Consider the following 17,262-nt stretch of genomic DNA (forward strand, 5'->3'; position numbering starts at 1 on the left):
TCTTGATTATTGAAACAACCAATCTTACAGATAGGTTTAATTGTCCTTAATCTGTGCATCTCCCGATCAAGCCTAAGATCAAGGAATTTTGTTCTTAGGATTAAGCTAAATCAGGCATTAATATTGTACAAACTGACAACTCATTTAGACAGTCAAACTGTCAGTCAGTCATTCCTAGCATTGATTACCTATTTGTCATTTGTCTGATAATTTTACTATTTCTGTTTCTTTGCAATTTCTGCGTTATTTATCTATTAAATTCATAAATTACAACTATGAGCAAATTACCCCATTACCTTTAATCTATTTATATAATTCTGGATCTATCAATAATTTATAGTTCCTATCAGCATGGATGGTGAGTATACGATGCATTGGCCAGATTTTCACTGTCTTATAATTCTAGAAATTAATTGTATCAACCATGTTTTAGGTACTTCAGCAAAGAAATCTACCTCTTTTGAGACCTTGGTCATTCAAAGTATTACAAATGTAAACGATTTAAAAGCGAAACTTAACCATATTATTGCAACCGGCAAAGACTATGAATACAATGTATCTTCATGTTTGAAAACTTTACTGCTCAGCAGTGATCAAGAAATTGTTCTTCTTAGTGTCCAGGCTGTGTCTGAACTCGCTAAATGTGAAGATAAAAGGAAAGTATATGCTCAAAAAGAAGTAATAGAACCTATTATAGACATATTGAAGAAAGAAATTAATTCTGACAAAACAGAGCTCCTGAAACAGTGCTGTCGAGCTTTAGGCAATCTGTGTTGTAATTGTGATACATCGAGAAAGATTATTCTTGATTACAATGGTGTTTCCATAATAATAAAATCATTAAAACAAGCTATAGAAAAGGGAGGTGATTTTGAAGATGTCAAAGTTTATGGTACCAAAATGTTTCAGAATTTTGCTATCGGCGGAGCACAGTTCTCAGAATCAATTGTACAAGAGGGCTTGATTGAGTTGTTACATAAAATATTAGTGTTAGAACTTGAGAAGGATGATATGAATGATGATATGGTATTGACAGCACTGTTTGTTTTGAGTATTATAAATGATAATAACCCAGAGTATCTATTTGAGGAGTATGTCAATAAAGCTGTTCTTGATGTACTGCGGGAGACTACTAATGTTGAGATATCAGAGTTGTGCTTGGAACATTTACATGTGCAGGCTGAACATGGTAAGTCAATCAAATTAGAAATTTAAATACAAATATATTACTTAAATTGCACTTACTTTAGTATTTTAATAATTATATTTAATCCACCACTTACTTAATACTCTTTTTGCATTATGGCAGACTGGTAGTGAATGCAGTGAGATGTTAAGTCCGTTATAAGTACACTTATATAATTGTGTATTAAAATTTAAATAAATAAATATTTAGGAGGAAGTTAACTGCGAAGAATTGTTGAGAAGACTTCATTGTTACTCTTTTCAGACAAATTTATTATTATTAGAAATAATTATGAGATTAGATGCATAATTATTAATTATTATATATTTTATTAACAAACCTTTTAGTGCTAACGGGATACACTGGCGGAGCACCAATGAAAGGTGATAGATGAGAATGAAAACAGGCCAGTTAGCCCATCATGATGAATTCATCAGGAATAAACAATGATAGTTCCCAGGGGGAACCACGAGGAGGTTGACCTGGTTGAGTATATTGCTAACAATGGGATTCTTAGTCTCTATTATTAACAATCCCTTTGCCCCCATATTTTTAATTGCTATTAATAGAATGGTAAATCCTGTCTATGCTGACAGGGCACCAGTAAGAGATGATAGGTAAGAATGAAAAGGCAGGACAGTTGGCTCATAGTGACAAATTCATAAAAAAATAATCAAGATGGCTTCCAGGGGGATTTGCTAATAAAGCATATTACTAGCAATAGACCTGCTAGTCTTCATTGCTAACAATCTCCCCTTTTTCTCTAAACTTTACGATTACAAAATATAATATAACAAGAATTTTTTTTATTAAAATTACAGATTCAGTTAAAACATTACTAGCAAAAGAAAGTGGTTTACAACTGGTCTGCACACGGTTAGAACAGCTGGTGCAAAAGCACGATGCAGGAGATTTAAATGCGGATGACTATGAAGTTGTCGCTATACTGAAGCAGGCTTGTGATCTTATCATCATTGTATTGACTGGAGGTAAGAAAATTTCAATAGAAAATTATTTAACTGTATTGTTCAATTCCTATGTCTATATGAGTCTATATCTAATATCTGTATAATATCTATACAATATCTGTATAATATCTATATAATATCTGTATAATATCTATATAATATCTATATAATATCTATATAATATCTGTATAATATCAGTATAATATCTGTATAATATCTATACAATATCTGTATAATATCTATATAATATCTGTATAATATCTATATAATATCTGTATAATATCTATATAATATCTGTATAATATCTGTATAATATCTATATAATGTCTATATAATATCTGTATAATATCTATATAATATCTGTATAATATCTATATAATATCTGTATAATATCTATATAATATCTGTATAATATCTATATAATATCTGTATAATATCTATATAATATCTATATAATGTCTATATAATATCTGTATAATATCTATATAATATCTATATAATATCTGTATAATATCTATATAATATCTATATAATATCTGTATAATATATATATAATATCTGTATAATATCTATATCTATCTATAATATCTATGAGTGTCCATAAAGTCAGGTCAATTAATAAATAAAATTCATGTTGCTACAGTTCAGATATGATGATAATACTATATCTATTATTAACCCTTGATGCTGGGCATGGGTCTTCCTCATCTTTCAAAACTTACTGTTCTGTACGACCTCAAACCAAAGTTAATTTTTTTTTATACAACTTAGAATGGCAAACAATCTGACGGCCCACCTGATGGAAAATAGCAACCGTCAGTGGCAGTGCCATGGACATAACAGAGCATACTGTTTTGCCCATGATAACCCCTATGCGTTGCCATTCCTGAGGACTCAGGTGTTATTCCTCTGTACCCAATAAATTCACGCCATATCTCACCCTTCAAACTGAAACACAGCTATGTAAACACAACTGCTTCACGGTTGAAACACGAATAGGACAGAGGTACCGAAGCAATCGACTTTTGTATAAAGTCTCCCTCTGGTAAAATATACTATATTTGTTATTTCAGATGAAGCAATGCATATACTGTACAACAATGGCGTTGGAGAAGTATATCTCACAATGGTGAAATGGCTGGAATCGTCAAACTATGACCTACTCACAACTGCTGTGCTTGCGATAGGAAATTTTGCGAGACAAGATGACTACTGCAGACAAATGATGGAGGACAAAATCTATGATAAATTACTTGGTAAATATAATTTTGATAGACAACTGTAATTAGGTATTTTACTAACTTCATGTGGTACTTTTAAAAAAAATTGTTAGCCATATAATTTTATATTATTGTATATCTGATAGTGGGGTAGGGGATTATCTTTTTAATTATGCAGCTTTTTTTTTAATAATACTAAGCAAGGAGTAGGAAAAGTAAAATAAAAAGCATTTCAGTATTACTCAATTAACCTTAATCTAAATTTTACCATACCATACCATATCCTCCATTAATTGTCCACTGCTGAACATAGACCTCCCCCATAATTGGCGAAGTTTAGCCAGTAGTTACCATGCTTGGCAAGTGGGTTGGCAACCGCAGACTTTGGTGATTTTTTAAGAGGTACACTGTTGCCCATCCCTCAACCATAACTTCCCTCAGTTGCCTTTTGTGACACCCACGAGAATGGAAGGAGTGGCCTATTCTATTCCGGGACCTACGCGGTGCACACAATCTAGATTTTATGTAGTAGCTATTATATTCAATTCATAATCTTAATTTTTTTTTTCAGATTTGTTTGAGGTATACAATGGTTTTAGTCAGAAAATGCAAAAGGAACCAGAATCTGTGCACCCTATTGACTCGGTAACAGTGACTAAAATCCAGCGTGCGGTCTTGTCGGCCCTTAGGAACTTGTCTGTGCCTGTCGCCAACAAGAGGGTGGTGGCGGCACAGGGTAGGGCTGCGCCCATATTACTGGACGCTCTCCCGCACGTAGAAGATCATCACGTTGCCTATAAACTGCTCGCTGCGATACGGATGTTGGTGGATGGGCAAGGTAGGTGTTCTCTCTCTATTATGTGTAAGACTGATCAAAGAATACTTAATGAATTCAACCAAATGTCTTTAAGATACTGTAATCATTTTAAAATATTTATATATTATAATGGGACAATAAAATTTTTCGTTCATTTTTCGTATTCAATAATTATCTCTACTTTATTTGGAAGTTGTCTTCATGACAAATTTTTGCTAATCATTTTCTCCTTCACTGTATCGGGTTAGCTGCAAGAGATCTTTTTCAGAAACACTTGTACTGATAATTTATTAAACTAATTGCTTTACCTTTATTTTTTACAAGTGCTATCACTTTAATTCGTTAAATTCACGCTGTCTAGTTATATTTGGATCTAATAACTTTGTTTGTATAGAAAGTAAGCACGGGACCTAGTAGTGTGCCCTGCGGAACTCCATAGTTGCCTGTTGCGTGTGGAGTATAGTGTGCGTCATGGTGTTGTGTCGGCAGAGAGCGTGGCGCGGCAGGTGGCGGCGCGGCGCGCGGCACTGGCGGCGGCGGCGCGCTGGGCGGGCGCCGGCGCGGGCGCGGCGGCGGCGGCCGAGGCGCCGCGCCTGCTGGCCTGGGCCGCGCGCCAGCTGCGCCGCCCGCCGCCCGCGCTGCTGCAGGTACTCCACTGTCAGTCTGTCTAGTAGAGTGTGTAGTGTGCAGTGTGCAGTGTGCAGTGTGCGTGGTGGCGTTGTGTCGGCAGAGAGCGTGGCGCGCGCGGCGGCGGGCCGAGGCGCCGCGCCTGCTGGCCTGGGCCGCGCGCCAGCTGCGCCGCCCGCCGCCCGCGCTGCTGCAGGTACTCCACTGTCAGTCTGTCTAGTAGAGTGTGTAGTGTGCAGTGTGCAGTGTGCAGTGTGCAGTGTGCAGTGTGCGTGGTGGCGTTGTGTCGGCAGAGAGCGTGGCGCGGCGGCGGCGGCCGAGGCGCCGCGCCTGCTGGCCTGGGCCGCGCGCCAGCTGCGCCGCCCGCCGCCCGCGCTGCTGCAGGTACTCCACTGTCAGTCTGTCTAGTAGAGTGTGTAGTGTGCAGTGTGCAGTGTGCAGTGTGCAGTGTGCGTGGTGGCGTTGTGTCGGCAGAGAGCGTGGCGCGGCGGCGGCGGCCGAGGCGCCGCGCCTGCTGGCCTGGGCCGCGCGCCAGCTGCGCCGCCCGCCGCCCGCGCTGCTGCAGGTACTCCACTGTCAGTCTGTCTAGTAGAGTGTGTGTGTGCAGTGTGCAGTGTGCAGTGTGCAGTGTGCGTGGTGGCGTTGTGTCGGCAGAGAGCGTGGCGCGGCGGCGGCGGCCGAGGCGCCGCGCCTGCTGGCCTGGGCCGCGCGCCAGCTGCGCCGCCCGCCGCCCGCGCTGCTGCAGGTACTCCACTGTCAGTCTGTCTAGTAGAGTGTGTAGTGTGCAGTGTGCAGTGTGCAGTGTGCGTGGTGGCGTTGTGTCGGCAGAGAGCGTGGCGCGGCGGCGGCGGCCGAGGCGCCGCGCCTGCTGGCCTGGGCCGCGCGCCAGCTGCGCCGCCCGCCGCCCGCGCTGCTGCAGGTACTCCACTGTCAGTCTGTCTAGTAGAGTGTGTAGTGTGCAGTGTGCAGTGTGCAGTGTGCAGTGTGCGTGGTGGCGTTGTGTCGGCAGAGAGCGTGGCGCGGCGGCGGCGGCCGAGGCGCCGCGCCTGCTGGCCTGGGCCGCGCGCCAGCTGCGCCGCCCGCCGCCCGCGCTGCTGCAGGTACTCCACTGTCAGTCTGTCTAGTAGAGTGTGTAGTGTGCAGTGTGCAGTGTGCAGTGTGCAGTGTGCGTGGTGGCGTTGTGTCGGCAGAGAGCGTGGCGCGGCGGCGGCGGCCGAGGCGCCGCGCCTGCTGGCCTGGGCCGCGCGCCAGCTGCGCCGCCCGCCGCCCGCGCTGCTGCAGGTACTCCACTGTCAGTCTGTCTAGTAGAGTGTGTAGTGTGCAGTGTGCAGTGTGCAGTGTGCAGTGTGCGTGGTGGCGTTGTGTCGGCAGAGAGCGTGGCGCGGCGGCGGCGGCCGAGGCGCCGCGCCTGCTGGCCTGGGCCGCGCGCCAGCTGCGCCGCCCGCCGCCCGCGCTGCTGCAGGTACTCCACTGTCAGTCTGTCTAGTAGAGTGTGTAGTGTGCAGTGTGCAGTGTGCGTGGTGGCGTTGTGTCGGCAGAGAGCGTGGCGCGGCGGCGGCGGCCGAGGCGCCGCGCCTGCTGGCCTGGGCCGCGCGCCAGCTGCGCCGCCCGCCGCCCGCGCTGCTGCAGGTACTCCACTGTCAGTCTGTCTAGTAGAGTGTGTAGTGTGCAGTGTGCAGTGTGCAGTGTGCAGTGTGCAGTGTGCGTGGTGGCGTTGTGTCGGCAGAGAGCGTGGCGCGGCGGCGGCGGCCGAGGCGCCGCGCCTGCTGGCCTGGGCCGCGCGCCAGCTGCGCCGCCCGCCGCCCGCGCTGCTGCAGGTACTCCACTGTCAGTCTGTCTAGTAGAGTGTGTAGTGTGCAGTGTGCAGTGTGCAGTGTGCAGTGTGCGTGGTGGCGTTGTGTCGGCAGAGAGCGTGGCGCGGCGGCGGCGGCCGAGGCGCCGCGCCTGCTGGCCTGGGCCGCGCGCCAGCTGCGCCGCCCGCCGCCCGCGCTGCTGCAGGTACTCCACTGTCAGTCTGTCTAGTAGAGTGTGTAGTGTGCAGTGTGCAGTGTGCAGTGTGCAGTGTGCGTGGTGGCGTTGTGTCGGCAGAGAGCGTGGCGCGGCGGCGGCGGCCGAGGCGCCGCGCCTGCTGGCCTGGGCCGCGCGCCAGCTGCGCCGCCCGCCGCCCGCGCTGCTGCAGGTACTCCACTGTCAGTCTGTCTAGTAGAGTGTGTAGTGTGCAGTGTGCAGTGTGCAGTGTGCAGTGTGCGTGGTGGCGTTGTGTCGGCAGAGAGCGTGGCGCGGCGGCGGCGGCCGAGGCGCCGCGCCTGCTGGCCTGGGCCGCGCGCCAGCTGCGCCGCCCGCCGCCCGCGCTGCTGCAGGTACTCCACTGTCAGTCTGTCTATTAGAGTGTGTCGTGTGGTGTAGTGTGCAGTGTGCAGTGTGCGTGGTGGCGTTGTGTCGGCAGAGAGCGTGGCGCGGCGGCGGCGGCCGAGGCGCCGCGCCTGCTGGCCTGGGCCGCGCGCCAGCTGCGCCGCCCGCCGCCCGCGCTGCTGCAGGTACTCCACTGTCAGTCTGTCTAGTAGAGTGTGTAGTGTGTAGTGTGCAGTGTGCAGTGTGCAGTGTGCAGTGTGCGTGGTGGCGTTGTGTCGGCAGAGAGCGTGGCGCGGCGGCGGCGGCCGAGGCGCCGCGCCTGCTGGCCTGGGCCGCGCGCCAGCTGCGCCGCCCGCCGCCCGCGCTGCTGCAGGTACTCCACTGTCAGTCTGTCTAGTAGAGTGTGTAGTGTGCAGTGTGCAGTGTGCAGTGTGCGTGGTGGCGTTGTGTCGGCAGAGAGCGTGGCGCGGCGGCGGCGGCCGAGGCGCCGCGCCTGCTGGCCTGGGCCGCGCGCCAGCTGCGCCGCCCGCCGCCCGCGCTGCTGCAGGTACTCCACTGTCAGTCTGTCTAGTAGAGTGTGTAGTGTGCAGTGTGCAGTGTGCAGTGTGCAGTGTGCAGTGTGCGTGGTGGCGTTGTGTCGGCAGAGAGCGTGGCGCGGCGGCGGCGGCCGAGGCGCCGCGCCTGCTGGCCTGGGCCGCGCGCCAGCTGCGCCGCCCGCCGCCCGCGCTGCTGCAGGTACTCCACTGTCAGTCTGTCTAGTAGAGTGTGTAGTGTGCAGTGTGCAGTGTGCAGTGTGCAGTGTGCGTGGTGGCGTTGTGTCGGCAGAGAGCGTGGCGCGGCGGCGGCGGCCGAGGCGCCGCGCCTGCTGGCCTGGGCCGCGCGCCAGCTGCGCCGCCCGCCGCCCGCGCTGCTGCAGGTACTCCACTGTCAGTCTGTCTAGTAGAGTGTGTAGTGTGCAGTGTGCAGTGTGCAGTGTGCGTGGTGGCGTTGTGTCGGCAGAGAGCGTGGCGCGGCGGCGGCGGCCGAGGCGCCGCGCCTGCTGGCCTGGGCCGCGCGCCAGCTGCGCCGCCCGCCGCCCGCGCTGCTGCAGGTACTCCACTGTCAGTCTGTCTAGTAGAGTGTGTAGTGTGCAGTGTGCAGTGTGCAGTGTGCAGTGTGCGTGGTGGCGTTGTGTCGGCAGAGAGCGTGGCGCGGCGGCGGCGGCCGAGGCGCCGCGCCTGCTGGCCTGGGCCGCGCGCCAGCTGCGCCGCCCGCCGCCCGCGCTGCTGCAGGTACTCCACTGTCAGTCTGTCTAGTAGAGTGTGTAGTGTGCAGTGTGCAGTGTGCAGTGTGCAGTGTGCGTGGTGGCGTTGTGTCGGCAGAGAGCGTGGCGCGGCGGCGGCGGCCGAGGCGCCGCGCCTGCTGGCCTGGGCCGCGCGCCAGCTGCGCCGCCCGCCGCCCGCGCTGCTGCAGGTACTCCACTGTCAGTCTGTCTAGTAGAGTGTGTAGTGTGCAGTGTGTGCAGTGTGCGTGGTGGCGTTGTGTCGGCAGAGAGCGTGGCGCGGCGGCGGCGGCCGAGGCGCCGCGCCTGCTGGCCTGGGCCGCGCGCCAGCTGCGCCGCCCGCCGCCCGCGCTGCTGCAGGTACTCCACTGTCAGTCTGTCTAGTAGAGTGTGTAGTGTGTAGTGTGCAGTGTGCAGTGTGCAGTGTGCAGTGTGCGTGGTGGCGTTGTGTCGGCAGAGAGCGTGGCGCGGCGGCGGCGGCCGAGGCGCCGCGCCTGCTGGCCTGGGCCGCGCGCCAGCTGCGCCGCCCGCCGCCCGCGCTGCTGCAGGTACTCCACTGTCAGTCGGTCTAGTGAGAGTGTGTAGTGTGCAGTGTGCAGTGTGCAGTGTGCGTGGTGGCGTTGTGTCGGCAGAGAGCGTGGCGCGGCGGCGGCGGCCGAGGCGCCGCGCCTGCTGGCCTGGGCCGCGCGCCAGCTGCGCCGCCCGCCGCCCGCGCTGCTGCAGGTACTCCACTGTCAGTCTGTCTAGTAGAGTGTGTAGTGTGCAGTGTGCAGTGTGCAGTGTGCAGTGTGCAGTGTGCGTGGTGGCGTTGTGTCGGCAGAGAGCGTGGCGCGGCGGCGGCGGCCGAGGCGCCGCGCCTGCTGGCCTGGGCCGCGCGCCAGCTGCGCCGCCCGCCGCCCGCGCTGCTGCAGGTACTCCACTGTCAGTCTGTCTAGTAGAGTGTGTAGTGTGCAGTGTGCAGTGTGCAGTGTGCAGTGTGCGTGGTGGCGTTGTGTCGGCAGAGAGCGTGGCGCGGCGGCGGCGGCCGAGGCGCCGCGCCTGCTGGCCTGGGCCGCGCGCCAGCTGCGCCGCCCGCCGCCCGCGCTGCTGCAGGTACTCCACTGTCAGTCTGTCTAGTAGAGTGTGTAGTGTGCAGTGTGCAGTGTGCAGTGTGCAGTGTGCGTGGTGGCGTTGTGTCGGCAGAGAGCGTGGCGCGGCGGCGGCGGCCGAGGCGCCGCGCCTGCTGGCCTGGGCCGCGCGCCAGCTGCGCCGCCCGCCGCCCGCGCTGCTGCAGGTACTCCACTGTCAGTCTGTCTAGTAGAGTGTGTAGTGTGCAGTGTGCAGTGTGCAGTGTGCAGTGTGCAGTGTGCGTGGTGGCGTTGTGTCGGCAGAGAGCGTGGCGCGGCGGCGGCGGCCGAGGCGCCGCGCCTGCTGGCCTGGGCCGCGCGCCAGCTGCGCCGCCCGCCGCCCGCGCTGCTGCAGGTACTCCACTGTCAGTCTGTCTAGTAGAGTGTGTAGTGTGCAGTGTGCAGTGTGCAGTGTGCAGTGTGCGTGGTGGCGTTGTGTCGGCAGAGAGCGTGGCGCGGCGGCGGCGGCCGAGGCGCCGCGCCTGCTGGCCTGGGCCGCGCGCCAGCTGCGCCGCCCGCCGCCCGCGCTGCTGCAGGTACTCCACTGTCAGTCTGTCTAGTAGAGTGTGTAGTGTGCAGTGTGCAGTGTGCAGTGTGCAGTGTGCGTGGTGGCGTTGTGTCGGCAGAGAGCGTGGCGCGGCGGCGGCGGCCGAGGCGCCGCGCCTGCTGGCCTGGGCCGCGCGCCAGCTGCGCCGCCCGCCGCCCGCGCTGCTGCAGGTACTCCACTGTCAGTCTGTCTAGTAGAGTGTGTCGTACTGTAGTGTGCAGTGTGCAGTGTGCAGTGTGCAGTGTGCGTGGTGGCGTTGTGTCGGCAGAGAGCGTGGCGCGGCGGCGGCGGCCGAGGCGCCGCGCCTGCTGGCCTGGGCCGCGCGCCAGCTTCGCCATTTTCATTTATTAAAAAACCATTTCCACCAGTCTGGCGGAAAAGAAATTATACCCTTTCAGACCAATCTACGAGTGTGGAACGCGTGGAAGCTGATATAATAATAATAATAAAATTAACATAGAAACATAGCATATTTTAAATACTGTATCATCAACATTCTCATACCTTATTTTTTAAACTTACGTACAAACACAGTAAAGTCAATTTCTCCTTATACATGTAAAAATAGACATATCTTAATTACATTTACTTGATTTGACATCAATTTATCTTCCAGGTGGATGGTTGTGTGGCAAGTTTGGTGAACATGTTAGTGGCACCTCACTCTGTCATGCAAAATGAGGCCATACTAGCGCTTACTCTCCTAGCCATAGAATCACTTAAGAAAACCACCCCCCAAACAGAAGAGCCATCAGATTTTGATTGCGAAAGGAGTTTTATTACTCAGCTAATAAAGTCGGAAATTGGTAAACACGTATCTGTATTAATAGAGACAAACTGCGCGAAAATGCCAGTGGAAGTTGCAGAGAATTTGCTCGCATTCCTCGATATAACGTCTAAGAAGAACGAAATAGGGCTCGACTACAAGGAGGCGAAAGTCCACGAGTCCTTACAGAAGTTCATGGATTCTAGAAAGGATTTAAACGAGGACCTGCAATCTTGCATCGCGGCACTTGTGGTCACCATTTCGGATAATGGCAAGTCGGATTAATTTCCGATAATAAGAAGAGAAGGGAAGAAGCATTTGATGAGACAATGAAGTAATTTGACCTCATCTGAAAAATAAATAACAGCATGAAACTCGCAATAAAAATTGGCCCCAATTTGATAAAGGCCTGTGTATTTTGTTTTAATTTTTTTTTTTTCTAATATTTGTCGAGTGTAACATTGGCGTCGATACTGAAGCACCCTTTCTTTAAACCTATTTTTAATATATTTCAATTTGAGTTTACAGCGAAATCTTTACTCCAAGCACCAAAATAAACTAAATTTCTATTAGATTTAAGTCGAAATTATTATAAATTTATTTCATGGTGGTCCATATAACAGTAATTTCACGAAACTAACAAATTAAAATATAAAATTTAAAGAACTGGCCTCTCAGAATCGACTGCAGCGTGATGATTGATTATTTTTTGTTAGCTATATATTTTTTTCTATTATTTGATTGTGACATTCGGTTAATTTTGAAAATATCATTTTCAAAAAAGCGATATCTACACATTCTTCCAGACATATTGTCAAATGTGTAGACGTACTGTACATTTATTCAGTTTTTGTTTAGGGGAAATTTAAAAAAAAAAACATTTATTTAGTATGGTAAGAACAATTCTGCTTGTCATTTATTAAAGGTATCTCTAAAATTCTTTATTATTATAGATTTTTTACATTCAAATAATGGAAGTTTAGAGTTGGCGCACTTATTTCTTTATTATTAGTGTACATTAACCAAAAGTGATAAAAAAAACATGAATATAAAATAAAACTACAGTAATCGACTACATGTCGTCATATTTACAATAATATTCAACTTCATGTAGTTTTTATTTATATTATTCTGAAGAAGTTTGCTTTAATACATTGTAACGAGGTCACAATATATTATATGATTATAAAACATATACCTACCTAAAGGTGTATTGATCGAAACTAAATACTAAATTGTAACTATTTAAATATATTTCATAAAGCATCGCTTTCCTAAACTTCTAGCTAGTCATAATTTTAATAATATAATTACTATTAGTGGTTTTGCTAGAATTTTCCTGCATTTAAACGTGATGTAAATTGTTAAGCGATAATTCGGAGGACAGTAATATCTGTTGTATAAACTTTCATCTTCAATTTATTTAGATATGACTAATCATATTTTGAGATGTTACTGTTTTAATGATAAGTGATAGGAATGTTATTTTTGAGATACTCTCTGTTTTCGCTGTACTTGTTGTACATTCCAGCAAACATCAGACAAGCTATTTATAATTATATTACATATTCCTTTCCGTAAAACTTGGATGCTTGACTAAACACGAAACTTTGACTTGTTGTGAGAAGAAGATGTGTGTGTATTGTATGACTGTAACATTTATGATCAAGTCAAAGTTATACAGTTAAAAGTTATACACATGCCATTTAAGAGTTATTCTTACATGTGTATACTACACAAAATATAAAAACATACAAACACTATACAACACACATACACTACACAACCCACACACAATTTCACAACACACACGACTACACTACACACACACATACACAGTGTATGTGTGTGTGTAGTGTATTCGTGTGGTATGTAGTGTATGATACTACTACTACATAACACACACTTATACAACACACATACACTACACAACATACACATACACTACACAATACATACACACTACATAACATACACTAAACAACAACCACAGACACTACACAACTCTCATATGTGCAAAGGGAGAGAGAGGAACTTCGGTAGGACTAAATGATAAGAGTCAACACTTTCACAGAAATGTTTATTTTTAATTAATTACTTCTTACATACTCATTATCGAATTCTTAGGCAAATCAAGCATCCATGGTTTTCACTCATTGATGGTTGTGTTACCACATAACAAAAGTGAAACAGCAATACTGACGGAATACTCAAAAGTACAATAAAGTCACCGTTTTAAATATTTTGTAAATACGCTTTAGCCACAGTTGAGGCGATTAGATATGAAGCTATAAGCAGCCACTTTATTATCAAAGAATCTTAAAGAATTAGTTTAGAAAATATGTTTCTTGTTCTAATATCTAATTTAAAAAAAAAAATATTCACAGCAACAAATTTGTAGATAAATGCTTCAGCGTCGTATTCGATCGCCTCGTCTGAGATCGGCCTTAAGGATGCCATTTGTATCAGTGCCGCTTCAACACAGCAAGCGATTTGTCATTCAAATTTCAACTTTAATTTGTAGTGCTTACAATACATTATCATACAATGTTCTACCATGAAGCGTTTGAAATTTTGTTATACTGAAATGTATTATATTGCATACATCTTAAATGTCAAATTTAATAAGCTTTCTGATATTACACCACAATGTGGACTATACCGTAACAATACACCAGAGGGAGACTTTGTACAAAAGTCGTTTGCTTGGGTACCTCTGTCCCATTCGTGTTTCCACCGTGAAGCAGTTGTGTTTGCATGGCTGTGTTTCGGTTTGAAGGGTGGGATATGGCGTGAATTTACAGGGTACAGAGGAATAACACCTGAGTGCTCAGCAATGGCAACGCATGGGGGTATCATGGGCGAAACAGTATACTCTGTTATGTCCATGGTACTGCTCATGTCTAAAGGCGACGGTTACTACTTTCCATCAGGTGGGCTGTCAGCTTCTTTGCCATTCTAAGTTGATTAAAAAAAATATGGAATGGCCTTTCTCGTAATGTTTCCTTCGTTTTATAACCTTGATTCCTTCAAATGTAGCGTAAAAAAGCATTTCGTGAGCCGCCATAGTGAAGCCAACGGTTGAGAGTAAGTCAATTAGCAGTACCATGGACATAACAGTGTATATTGTTTCGCCCATGACACCCCCCATGCGTTGCCATTCTTAAGGACTCGGATGTTATTCCTCTGTACTCTGTTAATTTAAACCGAAACCCGGCCATGCAAACAAAACTGCTTCACGGTTGAAACACGAATGGGTTAGAGATGCCCAAGCAAACGACTTTTGTACAAAGTCTCTCTAGTTGATCGTGTTTTATTGATCATATTGCCTCTGATATCGCTCAAGATGGTGTGGTCATAGCGTGCTGTAATAAAAAAAGCTACTGCAGTGTTTCCCAACCTTTTTGTGCCATGCCCCACTTGACCATTTCTCAAATGTTTATGCCCCCATACATATTTTTTCCCGACAAAGTTTACTTGACGACTCTATTCGCCCAGTTGATATTTTAGTAACATCAAACTAAATTATACCTAATAAAGATTTACAGCATTTTTTTTTATATACTTTTTTTTTGTTAAATTTGGCACCGTTCTCTACTTGTAGCATTGCATTTAAATGGCATGGAGCAAGAGTATTAAAATCGCTTCGAGTCCATTTTTAATCCCCCCCCCCCCTAACTATCAATTTGCTGCCCTGTGGGTCGTGGGCCCCACGTTGGAATACACCGGACTACTGTGTCGAAGCGATGCTGTTAAAATGTATTATACCTTTTACTTGTACACTTGTATATGATTAGATTTGCCATAATATAGTTCTACAAATGCTTCCATATTATAAATTTTATATTAAATAGTATTTGTAACAACACCCCATAAAATAACTTTATATTCCTGTTATATGTAATTAATATATGCCTAAACATTCGGTCCGCCTCGATCTCTAAATGAGGCTAGGGTTTAAAAGACCGTGTCGTTAATATTTTAAATTTTTCCTGCATACCTTGACCTAATAAGAATGTAAAAGAGATACGATCCGTTTGCGTCGGATGACATAGAAGTAATCTGTCGATGCAGATGATGTCAATGTAGTGGCTCTTTAAACATCAGCGTAGAAGGTCAATGATGGACATTATCGGAATAATTATAATAAATATAGTCGCTGCAATGAATTTTTTTATGTAAATAAATAATTTATTTGCATCACTTACAGCACACGAACAGCAATAGATACAAAAGCAATGTGATAAAGATACATGTACCATACAAAAGATTAAAAAAAATTCAAAAATAAAATCAGAATGCATAAAATTAGTAAAAAATTTTTTTCTTCATGCGTTTCTTCATATAAATACCTTCAATTTATGTAATATGACAAAAGTTCAAGTTATGCAAGGATCACAGCACGTTTTCTCTTAATATCGCCTATAATATGTAAGTTTAATAAGATAATCCGATAGTGCACTTATTAATAAATAGTTCAAAATCGAAGCTTATAAATTGAGTCTTAGGAGTTTTAGAATAAGGACCATTGCGTCTGCGGGGGCGACATATTGCCTCCAAGAATGTATACCGCGGTATACACTTCTCATTATATCTTGATAATATATTTGTATGTTTTTTTTTGCTGTTAAAGGAAAACCAACAGCTTAAAAAAAAAACTTAAAACTTTATGTTTTACTATAAAAAATAATGGTAAAGACAAAGTCAATTATAGTATTCACAAGTGGAACGTAATAGTCGAGAGATGGGCAGCAGCGTCTTAAAACACCATTAAAACCTAACTGCGGTTGTCAATCCACCTGCCAAGCATGAGAACTACTGGCCAAAGCCCCCAATAGAGTGAGGCCACATTTGGCAGGCGAGTTGGCAACCGCAGTTAGGTTTTGGTGATGTTTCAAAAAGACCGTTGCGGTACATTCCTTGACTATTAAGTTTCCTTACTTACGATATCCATAAGAAAGCAAGGGATGTCCTATTCTATGCCGGGACCACACGGTATATTTCAGTATAATAAGTACCGATTTAACTACGTGTAATTAGATCGAGAAATCTCGACTAGTTTCGGAATCTACTCGTGATCCTTAATCATGAGCGACCGTTGTTATAATGCTAAAATGCAGTTGGACAGACAAAAATTCTAAAAATATTATTTAGACATCTATTGTTTCTGCCTACCCTAATGGGAGACAAACGTGACAGATATGTATGTATGTACATCTATTAATCATAATAACAACCCTTAAAAATGACTTTTTTTTATACAATTTAGAATGGCAAACAAGCTGACGGCCCACCTGATGGAAAGTGGTAACCGTCGCCTATACACATGAGCAGTACCATGGACATAACAGAGTATACTGTTTCGCCCATGATACCCACATACGTTGCCATTCCTGAGGACTCAGGTGTTATTCCTCTGTACCCAGTAAATTCACGCCATATCCCACCCTTCAAACCGAAACAGCTATGCAAACACAACTGCTCCACGGTTGAAACACGAATGGGACAGAGGTACCCAAGCAATCGACTTTTGTACAGTCTCCCTCTGGCTATGGTCTTAAATATATATTATCAGTATATAATGGGAATATAATATTTTGAGCTTCATCCACATAGTTTACTAGCGTTAATGTATTACTCTTGTTAATGCACTTTATTGATATAGTTTTACGGACCAAGATTTACTATTCGATGCGTACACCATCATGATTTTACAGAGAATAAACAAGTGGGCGAACAACTCGACTTGATATCGAAGTGTTCAAAATTCTCAATCGAACGAACGAAGAATGTTGAAAAATCTAGATGGAGATGTATCGAAGGATATTGTTAAAAAAAAATAGGTTTCTGCTAATATATATTAATTATTCCAAATATAAAAGATTTTCATTTTCAAACTTTATACCTATTTTACATTAATATTAATTATTTAGATAAAATGTCTCGCACAAGTGCAAACGCTTGGTCAAAAACATCCGATCCATTGAAAGACAAAACAAATCTACTCTGTGATATATGCGTTTGTACTTTGTAATTTAACTGCCATATCCCGGGGGGAAAGGGATTGTTAGTAATGGAAACTGAGAATCCCATTGATAGCAATATACCCAACCAGTTCGACCTCCTTGCGGTTCCCCCTGGAAACTATCATGGTTAATTCTTGATGAATCCATCATGATGGGCTAACTGGTCTGTTTTCATTCTCATCTATCACCCTTTACTGGTGCTCCGCCAGCGTATCCCGTTAGCTCAGGCGGGGTTACCATACCATTTTCATCCATCAAAAAAAAAGTACAAACAATTGGCTAAAAACATCTATTGAAAGACAAAACTAAACTGTTATATATGCGTCTGTACTTTATAATTTAACTCCCATATCTCATCCTTGAAATATTAGGAAGGAAAGGGATTG

At 46.3% G+C, this 17,262-nt stretch overlaps 1 protein-coding gene across 1 annotated transcript; it reads left to right on the top strand.

Annotated features, from left to right (window-relative positions):
* The first annotated feature begins 185 nt into the window (after nt 1-185).
* LOC113517823 (GTPase-GDP dissociation stimulator vimar) lies at nt 186-16,717 on the top strand. Its single transcript, XM_052896022.1, has 7 exons — nt 186-358; nt 434-1,189; nt 2,008-2,175; nt 3,228-3,410; nt 3,946-4,212; nt 4,681-4,838; nt 10,701-16,717. Exons 1-7 carry the CDS (start codon nt 352-354, stop codon nt 11,133-11,135), a joined length of 1,974 nt encoding a protein of 657 aa, XP_052751982.1. The 5' UTR covers nt 186-351; the 3' UTR covers nt 11,136-16,717.
* Nucleotides 16,718-17,262: the final 545 nt, after the last annotated feature.

The sequence above is a fragment of the Galleria mellonella genome, unplaced genomic scaffold, assembly GCF_026898425.1.
Source record: "Galleria mellonella isolate WM207_F2 unplaced genomic scaffold, CSIRO_AGI_GalMel_v1 utg117, whole genome shotgun sequence".
In the NCBI taxonomy this organism is placed as follows: Eukaryota; Metazoa; Arthropoda; class Insecta; order Lepidoptera; family Pyralidae; genus Galleria; species Galleria mellonella.

What these genes read in the sequence shown, in the direction of transcription:
- LOC113517823 (XM_052896022.1), top strand. An exon ending in CATCATTGTATTGACTGGAG is followed by an intron (nt 2,176 to 3,227) that starts GTAAGAAAATTT and finishes TTGTTATTTCAG; the next exon opens with ATGAAGCAATGCATATACTG. An exon ending in CGCCGCCCGCGCTGCTGCAG is followed by an intron (nt 4,839 to 10,700) that starts GTACTCCACTGT and finishes TTTATCTTCCAG; the next exon opens with GTGGATGGTTGTGTGGCAAG.